General features: G+C 41.6%; 1 protein-coding gene across 1 annotated transcript in view; it reads left to right on the forward strand.

Annotated features, from left to right (window-relative positions):
• LOC126416338 (ATP-binding cassette subfamily G member 4) overlaps nt 1-13,277 on the forward strand; it is a 220,934-nt gene that overhangs the window by 98,555 nt on the left and 109,102 nt on the right. Inside the window, exon 2 of the mRNA XM_050084009.1 lies at nt 5,383-5,500. Coding sequence (XP_049939966.1) covers nt 5,383-5,500 — 118 coding nt within the window. The remainder of the gene's footprint in view (nt 1-5,382; nt 5,501-13,277) is intronic.

The following is a 13,277-nucleotide window of genomic DNA, read 5'->3' on the forward strand; positions in this document are numbered from 1 at the left end:
TACTGATAATGTGTCAAGGACGGGACGTCTCTTTATCTCATCGTAGCTCGTTTGATATTACTTATCTGAGAATTTTTTGACGTAGAAGCAGTGCACGTTGATATATATATATCTCTGTGGCCTTTTAAGGAGCCGCCATCGGCAATTGCAGATAACATATTACTCTTGCAACAAGAAACGGCAGCTGTATTTGGGCCGCTCATTGTAAGTGCATCCTCGATTCGTGACTATTATTATGGCTCCAGCACATTTCCAAAGTATGTCTTAGAAAAACGGCGTGGCTCTCCGACAAGGAAACAACGGCAGGAGATGTGCCAGTGTCCGTGAAGGATCCCAGCTGGGCGTTGACCTCTGTGTGACTAGAAAACCATTTAAGGAGTTAAAATCAAGATGAGCAGTGACGATGGTGAGATTTATAATGTCACAGTGATGAAAATGAAGTAGTAGGTGGTCGGCAAAATAATTGAGGATGGACGCGGTAGGATATCAAATGTCGACTAGCAATCGCAGCTTCCAAAAAAAAAATTTGTTAACATCAAATGTAAATTTAAATGTTTGGAAGACTTTTCTGAAGATATTGAAATGTAGTGCTACAGACTACTGCTGAGAATTTTCGTGTTGCCACTGCTTAGCTTAACCGCAAGTTCGAATGGTTCGAATGGCTCTGAGCACTATGGGACTCAACTTCTGAGGTTACCAGTCCCCTAAAACTTAGAACTAGTTAAACCTAACTAAGGACATCACACACATCCATGCCCGAGGCAGGATTCGAACCTGCGACCGTAGCGGTCTCGCGGTTCCAGACTGCAGCGCCCAGAACCGCACGGCCACTCCGGCCGGCCTAACCGCAAGTGTTCATACAAGAATATGAACAATTTTCATGCCATGATACGTACCCCCAAACTGAAAATGTAATTTACGAATAATGCGATTTGACTTTCGACTAGCAATAAGAAGTCGGCACACTTTCGCAAAGCGAAACAACGAGGGTAAGTCACTCGGTCGTGACACCTTTTGAATATTGAATACGTAGTTGAGACTGAAAGTTCCTCGCTACACGATCTCGAAGTGTGATAAAGTGCACCACATAAGTCGAACTAGCTCCTTTACTGTAGCTTATTAGCAGTTGCCTATAACCACCTAATAAGATGAGAGCATAATTCCCAATGACGACAATTGAAAATTTGTCGTTTCTAGCATGGGAGTTCTGCATCAACATCGAACGAAGCTTACCACTTACAAAAAATAAATTCTAAAGGAACAGCAGCGTATATTCAATGCATATGTGGTCCCATGCGACAAAGTTTTAGAATTCCACCATTGGTGCAATTACACTCACCGCAACTGATAAACCAGGAAAAGTGGTGTAAAATAATTCTTCGTAACTGACAAAGATTTTATTTTTCCAATTCATCGATGGTGACTGTGGATATGCATTCGAAACAGACTCTCTTTAAATTTGATCACTGTACTACCTTAGAACGACGGCACGAAATTAACAGTCCCCAGTACATAAAACATCATTTAACGTTGAAAGATCTGTTTAAAAGTCGCTTGAAGCTACAGACGCCCAACACTGAAATAGATACAGATCAACATGTGTTAGAAAGGAAATATCAGGACGAACAGAGGCACATATTAGCATGCTAAATTTCGATGTAAATAGCAAAGCGAAAGAGCTACCCTTGTGACAAAGTGGAAATAAGCAGTCACACTCTGTCCTGACCTACCCTAAGGCATAGATTTCACTTCCTAGTACAGGTGTGATTCAACAGTGACTAGACGATCAAAGGGAAGTAGATCTGACACGATAATAGATTAAGATCAGAAGCGTATAGCTTAGTCTTCCTGCAATAATGGTCGACTAAAGACTAATTCAAACGGGTGAAATCTGAAAAGACCATGGTTACATGACTAATGTAACTTATACAAAGTGAAAAGGCCACTGGAATCGGAGGCAAAAGTGCCTGGATACAACCCAGCGATCACTGGACGAGGAGACAACGCCCTGTTAGTCGGTAAAATATGCATACATAAGTTATTAGAGTGCCCTTACAAAAATAAGTAAGCGAGAACGAGCGAGAGAGATCTGGTCTAATGATGCCATACGGCAGTAAAACGAGACAAGTTACATTAGCGCCAGTATAAAGCGTCGGTAGTCCGGCTGTGATTGTAATTACGAGTCGCCACCGTAATTTAAAATGCTCTGACTGCCGCATCTAGCAGACAACAAGGCCATATATGGATTCTCCTACTAACTGGTAGCATTAGATCGACCTCCTAGCAATTGTAGCACTCCAACTCCACACGCCTCCTAAACAGCAGGACCAGGCAGTCTTGAGGCTGACTGTACCAGTCACTGTAAAGCATCTAGACTGCGGAAGAAACCAATCCGAATGACGCAGAGCTCTTGCTGTGGGAGTTATCTTACACGTGAGATTTCAGAGGAAACTGCTGATCGCGAAAAATGCTCTACTTTGCATAGCCAACCTAACAGTTCTCATTGGTACAGTTTTGGAGAGGTTAAAAATCTAGACTAGCTGGCATTGCCTTCTCCTAAAGGTAACGATCGCTTCTCTGGCGCCTCTCTCTTGAGCTCTTACTTTGCATTGCAATTTGAACTCTTGACTTATACAGTCCAAGAGGGACTATGCTAAATAACGGCTGAAATGTATCAACTTTATCTGCTGCACTAAAGATGATCTCCCAGTGACCGAAATCTGGGTCTGCTACAATAAACACAAGTTCTGGCTGACTGCTATGCCTCCTTTCACCAACTGTGGTGGTAATAGTTTGCTACCCTCCTGCAGAGTGTGACATTACATCCGGGTTCCAGTGAAGGATACCGGAAGGTTTCCCTTAGTTGTACCGCAGCTAATGGAACTGGGAGTCCCTCCCAAATACTCCAAATTGGGGCCCTCTCTACCCCACTCTCAGCTCGCCTACTATTTGGGCTCTACAATGGGACACTTTACTAGTATTTGGATGGACGGCGGTTCAAGTACTAGCGTGGCAATCCTGGTCTAAATCCTGATTTAATTCGCTTAAAACAAATGCCTGGGCAGATCCCTTCATAGGGGACGATCTAGATAGCTTTATTCGCAAAAGTAAGTCTAATAGGTTTGTCTGTTTTTTCTCCTATGACCAAAGTAAATAAATGTCAACGATCTACTATCATTGGCGGTCTATGAGAACGATATATGAGTACAATCATTAGACAGTGGCGACGCTGAATACTTTCAGAGGTGTTGTACGTTATAGACATATCGAACTCGAAATACTACATCAGTAGACTGTATATGAATTATAAAATAATTTCCGGAGTAAGGCCTGAATGTTCATCTGTTTCTGCCATGTACAAACCTGATTTTTTTTTTCACCAGAAACGTGTCGTATTGGAGAATCAATGAAAATAACCCCAAAATAAATTTCAAGCGGTTTAAAGAGCTTTGCAGTGCTCAACTCGGTAACCTGGAACAGTTTCTACCTAACTCTAATGCAGATCAATCCATTGATCAAGATTTCGTTTGTAGACATGCCACTAAGGGTATATCATATCAAAGTTTGAGCTGCTTCAGTCCACCTCGAATCTAATTGTTTTACTTTGAATACATCCCAGCTGCAAAACATCCGTCATACTACGTCGCATCGCATATGTGTCTCGTCTGATTGTTGTTGCTTCACTCTGTATTTTGTGTTGTACATTTTGACGATCGCATATTACATTTTCTTTCACAGTTGTGAAGATATTTTCCCAGAAACAAAGATAATAGAAGGTGACAAAACTAATTAACCACAACTGCTTTGTTAGACAAAGACGACCTACCGAAAAACATGGATGTCTGAAAGGAAAATACACAAAAAATGCTTCTGAACAACTATAGATTTCTTTCTGATAGAGTTAGGGTACATTTTAGGTTAAACGTAATGCACTGTATAAAACCACGTGTCTTTAATTTCTTGACTTTGTCTACGAGATGTCAAGAAAAAACTTTGACATTCGACATGTTTGAAGAATAGCCCTAGTTGTTCCCTGTTCTGAGAACTATTTATTTTATTTATTTAACCGGATCTGATTAGGGCAATGAAGCGCTCTTTTACATCATACCTGGGTTTCAAACATACAGTACCTTCCTTGCATAATAGTTGCCTAAAAAGATTTTGATGTGATAAATATTATTAAAATGATTTGGGAGTCTACAGAGACAGTGTGAGGAAATAATACTAACTGTCAAATAGTAAAGTTAATATTGACACTAATTCTACTACTGCTGCTGCTGCCACTAATAATAATAATTATGACAGAATAAAAATATTAATGGAAGGAATAAAAAGAATTTATAGGTTTTCAAAATAGATGTTTTCTGATATAGCGAGTTCTGGGAAAAGAAATTTAAGAAGACTGCACCAGCTAAGGATACTGGGAAAAGAGGAAGATGGAAAGAAGGATGTACAGGGGTAACGAGTGCGTACAGGGACAATGGTGGTTATTTTTGTTGTTGTAGTAAATAATTTATTCAGTTGTCTAATATAACGCGGGAGATTATTCCAGAGACGAGTTTCTGCTTCTAGGAAGGACTTCTTGAAAGTGGCTGAACGACGGGGTGCAACCGAAAGGTTCTTGCACTGATGGGGTGTTTCTGGCATGTTGTTCGGATAGGAGTGTTAAGATGGAGGAGACATGTGAGGGACAGTATTCAATGATAAAACAGTAGAGAATACAGAGAGTATGGAAATCTCTGCGCTTGTGTATACATAGACGGGATAGCTGTATGTATGATGGTAAAATATGATCATAAAGTCGAACATCACAGATATAACGAACAAACGCGTTCATAACAATTTCCAAGCGCCATGAGCCTTACAGAGAAAGACCTTGCAGGATAACATCGCTGTAATCAATTATTGAAAGTATGTTTCTACAAGTTTCTTTTTTCAGGTTATCACGAACGAGCTTTTTATATTTTTGTAGGTCATGTAGAGATACTGATGCCTTCTTGCATAATGTAGTAACGTGCTCAGCCGAATTTAGGTTTTCATCTATTATTACTCCTAGACTCTTGCTGAGGGAGAGAAGCTGATACTTGCTCCTTTTACGATTGAAGTGGTAGGGATTCCCGATATTTCGAGCTAACAAGCCTAGAATAACCAATCAGTAACGCTTGGGTTTTGGACTGGCTGAGCTTTTTCCCGATATCTTGTGCCCATTTTAATGGTGCACACACGTCTGTATCGAGATTCTCGATAGCTATACCCAGATTTATTTGTTTTGTACTTAGATACAACTGGAGCTCATCAGGCTGTATGCCAAATTTGCCGTAGGAATACGGTTTCTTTTGCAGTTTGACACAGTTCTGTCTGACCATTTTCATTCTGTTTCAGGCAAGAAAAAGATCCTACACGAAGTATGCGGCCGGTTCATTCCAAAGCAGCTGATTGCCATCATGGGGCCGTCCGGTGCTGGCAAATCCACACTCCTCGACATCCTCTCTGGCTACAGGTGAGATCCTACGATGCATAACGGAAAGTGTGCGAAACGACACAGTTATACAATCGCTAATAATTACTACTTTAGTCGGCATGGCGGCGAAGACGATTACGATCAAAATAAAAACAAAGTATTTAAATCCCGTAGTGTTGCAACGCAAGCGAGTTTGTAATAGCTCATTTAGTAAAAATGTCGTTCACTTGCGCGCACCCGCCCTCCCCCGTGCATCGCCCTCCACACATACATACACTCACACACACACACACACACACACACACACACACACACACACACACACACACACAAAGAGGTTACAAATTTGCAACAGCGCTGTGATATACCTGTAGAGTGAGACTATGAAAACTGTATCGAAGCAGCAAGCTGACGTCTTCATACCAAAATAATCATTTTACTCAACACATGAGGGCACACTTTAATCAAGTTCCTGACAGATGAAACTGTACACTGAAAGGGTTAGATTCCTGATCTCCATTTTTCTTAGGCATTGCTTTTACGAATGCTATGAGTATATCCCTTATCCAAGGTAGCTATTCAGGACAATCTCGTGTGACAGTGCACTTAGACCCAACGCTGATACTGCAACACAGGCATTTCCCCCTTCCCCCCCCCCCCTTTTTTTAAAATTTAACCAAATTAACGCTATGTACTGGGTAAATTTTATTATTAAATTATGTGTTCATGTAGGAGAGATATACCACGTTAACATCCCTGAATATTGGCCTGTTTGTCAACTTACTTACAGTTTTGATATTATTCTCTGTATAATAGATTAATGGCAATCTTTTTGTGTCGTCTCCCACTGTTCTAGTTAAATTTTAGCTACTTTTAGACTCAGAGGGATAATACATGGTACATGAAGCATGACAGTGTGTCGCAAAATAGAAGTCATACTATGATGTGGTTCCTTTCCTCACTACAGAACCTGTTTTTGTGGTGTCGTTGTACAGCTTGACGTCATTCAACTCGACAGCGTAAAATTTGTCGACATCCATACCGGAAGAGCATATGATTTTACGGTGTGGACATCCACACCTTAGCTGATACTTGTTGAACGAAATTCTTTAAAATGTTTACTGAAATATTCTCAAAAACTTCTGGATACTGCATTATCTGTTGATAATCCTTTATTCCAAGGTTCTACCGACAGGTTTCCTAATACTGATTGAAGAAATCTACAAAACCATATATTGTGGATTAGGATCAAATTAATTAATAATACCAAAAATGTTGCGTACCTTAACCAGAAAAAGAGGGAGTGAAGTACTCACACAGCTAATTTGATATTAGGCCTGGTCTTCCAAAGTTTTAACGCAGAAAAAGTGAACCAAGACTTAGTGGTTGTAGGCCATGTAACTGAATACTGCAAGTCGCGCATATAGACCTAGACAAGGGACACAGCGTTAGAAACCTACTACTTCTCACTTGCTCTTTCGCGGTGCACTGCCCAACGTCAATTTTCTCCAACACTTCGTCGTGTGAACACCTTCATGCGACGGTGTGACCTTTCTGCTGCAGACATAACCACGGTCACTACAAGTGGCTTTTTGCTGTTTTCACTGGCTTTGCAGCACTGTGAGCCATCATTCATTTAGTCTTTATCGTCACTTAATTTCCCCATACCTTTTCAGGTTTCTTACGCTGGAACTTTTTTGGGTCTATAAACGCGACTTACATGCGTTCAGTTACACGGCCTACAACCGCTAAGTCTTGGTTCTATTTTTCCGGGCTATTCAACTTCCATTTCAACTGACAATGCTGAAGACAAATGCTATCCGAACGTTGGCAGACAGTAGTAATTCAATGGCATCATGTTAAATTAGCTATGTGAGCATCTCACTTCCTGATGAATACGGTCATTTACAGCCTTGGTGAATAACCATGCTTTAGAAACATCTGCTAAAGATGGGGATCATTCGCTAATGAACGTTGACCTTCTAACCGGTCGACCAAGGAAACGTTTTACGACCACTGCGCTTACTTCAGCACCTTTAATGAGAGGCTAACAAAGATAAAAGCTATAATTTGACGTCTATTTCACTGCGGGCAAAAGAACAAAAAGATATTCTCCCAATACCTAGCTCCTCGTGACCGGCACAAGGACACCCACAAATCTCCTATACGAATTCGTCTCAAGGATACGTCAAGAACCTGCTTTAATAAGGCAAATTATGGAGTAACCTTTCTGCTTTTTACAGTTGTTGTTGTTGTTGTTGTCTTCAGTCCTGAGACTGGTTTGATGCAGCTCTCCATGCTACTCTATCCTGTGCAAGCTTTTTCATCTCCCAGTACCTACTGCAACCTACATCCTTCTGAATCTGCTTAGTGTATTCATCTCTTGGTCTCCCTCTACGATTTTTACCCTCCACGCTGCCCTCCAATACTAAATTGGTGATCCCTTGATGCCTCAGAACATGTCCTACCAACCGATCCCTTCTTCTGGTCAAGTTGTGCCACAAACTTCTCTTCTCCCCAATCCTATTCAATACTTCCTCATTAGTTATGTGATCTACCCATCTAATCTTCAGCATTCTTCTGTAGCACCACATTTCGAAAGCTTCTATTCTCTTCTTGTCCAAACTATTTATCGTCCATGTTTCACTTCCATACATGGCTACACTCCATACGAATACTTTCAGAAATGACTTCCTGACACTTAAATCAATACTGGATGTTAACAAATTTCTCTTCTTCAGAAACGCTTTCCTTGCCATTGCCAGCCTACATTTTATATCCTCTCTACTTCGACCATCATCAGTTATTTTGCTCCCCAAATAGCAAAACTCCTTTACTACTTTAAGTGCCTCATTTCCTAATCTAATTCCCTCAGCATCACCCGACTTAATTAGACTACATTCCATTATCCTTGTTTTGCTTTTGTTGATGTTAATCTTATATCCTCCTTTCAAGACACTGTCCATTCCGTTCAACTGCTCTTCCAAGTCCTTTGCTGTCTCTGACAGAATTACAATGTCATCGGCGAACCTCAAAGTTTTTATTTCTTCTCCATGAATTTTAATACCTACTCCGAATTTTTCTTTTGTTTCCTTTACTGCTTGCTCAATATACAGATTGAACAACATCGGGGAGAGGCTACAACCCTGTCTTACTCCCTTCCCAACCACTGCTTCCCTTTCATGTCCCTCGACTCTTATAACTGCCATCTGGTTTCTGTACAAATTGTAAATAGCCTTTCGCTCCCTGTATTTTACCCCTGCCACCTTTAGAATTTGAAAGAGAGTATTCCAGTCAACATTGTCAAAAGCTTTCTCTAAGTCTACAAATGCTAGAAACGTAGGTTTGCCTTTCCTTAATCTTTCTTCTAAGATAAGTCGTAAGGTCAGTATTGCCTCACGTGTTCCAGTGTTTCTACGGAATCCAAACTGATCTTCCCCGAGGTTGGCTTCTACTAGTTTTCCCATTCGTCTGTAAAGAATTCGTGTTAGTATTTTGCAGCTGTGACTTATTAAGCTGATAGTTCGGTAATTTTCACATCTGTCAACACCTGCTTTCTTTGGGATTGGAATTATTATATTCTTCTTGAAGTCTGAGGGTATTTCGCCTGTTTCATACATCTTGCTCACCAGATGGTAGAGTTTTGTCAGGACTGGCTCTCCCACGGCCGTCAGTAGTTCCAATGGAATATTGTCTACTCCCGGGGCCTTGTTTCGACTCAGGTCTTTCAGTGCTCTGTCAAACTCTTCACGCAGTATCATATCTCCCATTTCATCTTCATCTACATCCTCTTCCATTTCCATAATATTGTCCTCAAGTACCTCGCCCTTGTATAGACCCTCTATATACTCCTTCCACCTTTCTGCTTTCCCTTCTTTGCTTAGAACTGGGTTTCCATCTGAGCTCTTGATATTCATACAAGTCGTTCTCTTATCTCCAAAGGTCTCTTTAATTTTCCTGTAGGCGGTATCTATCTTACCCCTAGTGAGATAGGCCTCTACATCCTTACATTTGTCCTCTAGCCATCCCTGCTTAGCCATTTTGCACTTCCTGTCGATCTCATTTTTGAGACGTTTGTATTCCTTTTTGCCTATTTCACTTACTGCATTTTTATATTTTCTCCTTTCATCAATTAAATTCAATATTTCTTCTGTTACCCAAGGATTTCTACTAGCCCTCGTCTTTTTACCTACTTGATCCTCTGCTGCCTTCACTACTTCATCCCTCAAAGCTACCCATTCTTCTTCTACTGTATTTATTTCCCCCATTCCTGTCAATTGTTCCCTTATGCTCTCCCTGAATCTCTGTACAACCTCTGGTTCTTTTAGTTTATCCAGGTCCCATCTCCTTAAATTCCCACCTTTTTGCAGTTTCTTCAGTTTTAATCTACAGGTCATAACCAATAGATTGTGGTCAGAGTCCACATCTGCCCCTGGAAATGTCTTACAATTTAAAACCTGGTTCCTAAATCTCTGTCTTACCATTATATAATCTATCTGATACCTTTTAGTATCTCCAGGGTTCTTCCATGTATACAACCTTCTTTCATGATTCTTAAACCAAGTGTTAGTTATGATTATGTTGTGCTCTGTGCAAAATTCTACCAGGCGGCTTCCTCTTTCATTTCTGTCCCCCAATCCATATTCACCTACTATGTTTCCTTCTCTCCCTTTTCCTACACTCGAATTCCAGTCACCCATGACTATTAAATTTTCGTCTCCCTTCACAATCTGAAATATTTCTTTTATTTCATCATACATTTCTTCAATTTCTTCGTCATTTGCAGAGCTAGTTGGCATATAAACTTGTACTACTGTAGTAGGCGTGGGCTTCGTATCTATCTTGGCCACAATAATGCGTTCACTATGCTGTTTGTAGTAGCTTAGCCGCATTCCTATTTTCCTATTCATTATTAAACCTACTCCTGCATTACCCCTATTTGATTTTGTATTTATAACCCTGTACTCACCTGACCAGAAGTCTTGTTCCTCCTGCCACCGAACTTCACTAATTCCCACTATATCTAACTTCAACCTATCCATTTCCCTTTTTAAATTTTCTAACCTACCTGCCCGATTAAGGGATCTGACATTCCACGCTCCGATCCGTAGAACGCCAGTTTTCTTTCTCCTGATAACGACATCCTCCTGAGTAGTCCCCGCCCGGAGATCCGAATGGGGGACTATTTTACCTCCGGAATATTTTACCTAAAAGGACGCCATCATCATGTAATCATACAGTAAAGCTGCATGCCCTCGGGAAAAATTACGGCTGTAGTTTCCCCTTGCTTTCAGCCGTTCGCAGTACCAGCACAGCAAGGCCGTTTTGGTTATTGTTACAAGGCCAGATCAGTCAATCATCCAGACTGTTGCCCTTGCAACTACTGAAAAGGCTGCTGCCCCTCTTCAGGAACCACACGTTTGTCTGGCCTCTCAACAGATACCCCTCCGTTGTGGTTGCACCTACGGTACGGCTATCTGTATCGCTGAGGCACGCAAGCCTCCCCACCAACGGCAAGGTCCATGGTTCATGGGGGGGGGGGTTTTTACAGTTATGATTTCATAATTTATACCAAGCAAAATTTATCGACTGGCTAGACCTCAACTTCGGACTCTGAAGTAACAAGCCAGTCCAACATAACTTCGCATTTTGTAGGTTGCTATTGTGTCTCTGTATTTGCAGGTGGCTTATGAATACACATACGGCACGACAGTAACGAACCACCACAAAGCAGAGGTATAACCTACGCTACTACCGAAGGAGATGGCACCATAGAAATAATGCTGCAAAAATAAAATAGTGTGATGGATATTATTGGAGTGAAGGAAGAGCATATGCACTTCTGTGCAAAACTTAAGGACGAAAGTAGCTTTGGTATGATGTGCCATTGCCAGGTAACAAAGGCCGACGAAACTGGGATCACACATAGAAAAAACTGCTATAGTATAATGCAGGAGGTAACTGAAAGAAACACGCAATGATACGAACAGAAACTACACTTTTACTTAGAGACAATAATAACTCTGAAGGCACCGCGATTCATGATGTTCCCCTGGACCTTACAAGGGACGCGACGTGATTCTTCATGCGGTATGTGAAGATATCAACTTTAATCGAAAGTATGCTAAGTAACAGATTAATTCAAGTTTACTCAGAAAACAGCAGAAGCCTATTCCGCAAACTGAGTAATGGTCTACCACAAGGTTCGGTCCTCTCTCCAGCACTTTTCAACTTATACACTCATGATCTGCCTAACACACTCTCCGGCAAATTCATATATGCGGATGATATCAATGTTAGTGTTCAACGCACTAATTTTGCAGGAGCAGTGAATGTCCTCAACCAAGACCTTGTACTCCTGGATGAATACTTTAAGAAATGGCGCTTGAAACCGAATCCTCACAAAAGTGAAGTATCTACTTTTCACCTAGACAATAGCCTCTCAAATTACCAACCAAGAGTCAAATTTAGAGGGGAAGCATTACGGGTCAATGGCACGCCAACATATCTGGGTATTACTTTGGAAAGAACCCTAACATATAAAGCCCAATTACGTATACCTGCTATAAAACTGAAGAGCCATAATAATCTTCTTCAGCGTCTAGCTGGTACATCATGACGCCAACATATTGAGAACATCTGCTGTAGCACTCGTCCATTCCTCAGCAGAATACTGCTCTGCGGTGTGGCTTAATAGTTGCCGTGTTGTGTAACATACCACCTCCTCACACCAGAAGACAAAAACATCTTGGTCTTTACTCCCAAATCACGAAGATGTGAGACAGCTAGTGCTATGTCCGCGGACCTAACCGAATCACGCACTCCCTGCCGTCGCTCAGGCCGGCCGCACATGCGCAGTGGTCGCCCTCATCTTCACGTCGCGGCCGCCGGGGTTCATGGCGTTATCTCCGGCTGAAGACGTCGCGCCATTCAGTAGTTCTTGCCTGCAGCTCCCTCTATGGCGACAAGGTATAATGGGAGCACAGACCTGACGCCACGGCCACTCGCTCTTGCTCGCTAGCTGTGTTAATATCGAAGTGTAATTGTATAGATCTTATATGACAACCTTGGGCTTAGAACTTAGTTACAATTTGGATTGCACTGTGGATTTGTGAATTGTAATGTGAACTTAATTACGTAGCTACTTCGTATGAGAGCAATTGACGATGCCTGCTTCAGTGTGGACAATAAAGATAAGTAATCTTCCTGATTGCTGGCGCCTTACTTTGAGACTAATCTTTTCTCGGCCATCAGACCTTGCATGACACCCCGGTCACGTACTGCTACGAATTCCAACTTATGTTTGCCACTCCAGGCAGACATAAAAGCTAGAATCATCCAGGTTGAAGTCCCGTTAACCGGCATGTAAAACGGCCATAGAACTGTTAAGCAACCATTTCGACCCCAAAGACAGCTGGCGGAAAGAATGGCCATCTACTCCACAGGGCATCTTGAAAGTTGAAGATCCAACTGTAGGGCTCAGTGGTTTCAGCTTGCCAAAATACACTTGGAGCAGGCTTAACCGTTTCAGATGTGGTGTGGGAAGAAGTGCTTCGACACCCCATGCTCTGACTGTGCTGACGTTCGAGATACAATGAAGCATATAGTAGTGGACTGCCCCCTCCGTGTCTTCCCTGGAAATTGGATTCGAACCGGGTTATTTCCGAAGTGGTGGACTGGATCAGGTATAAAGATCCAAACTGTATTTTAATGTGTCTATGGTACTGTATTTTATGTGTTATTGTGATTGTTATGTATCATACGTTAAATTATAGTAATACGGTATGTGATCACCACGAACGGCAGTGTATGCCCT

This window comes from Schistocerca serialis, chromosome 8 (genome assembly GCF_023864345.2).
Source record: "Schistocerca serialis cubense isolate TAMUIC-IGC-003099 chromosome 8, iqSchSeri2.2, whole genome shotgun sequence".
NCBI classification, from domain to species: domain Eukaryota; kingdom Metazoa; phylum Arthropoda; class Insecta; order Orthoptera; family Acrididae; genus Schistocerca; species Schistocerca serialis.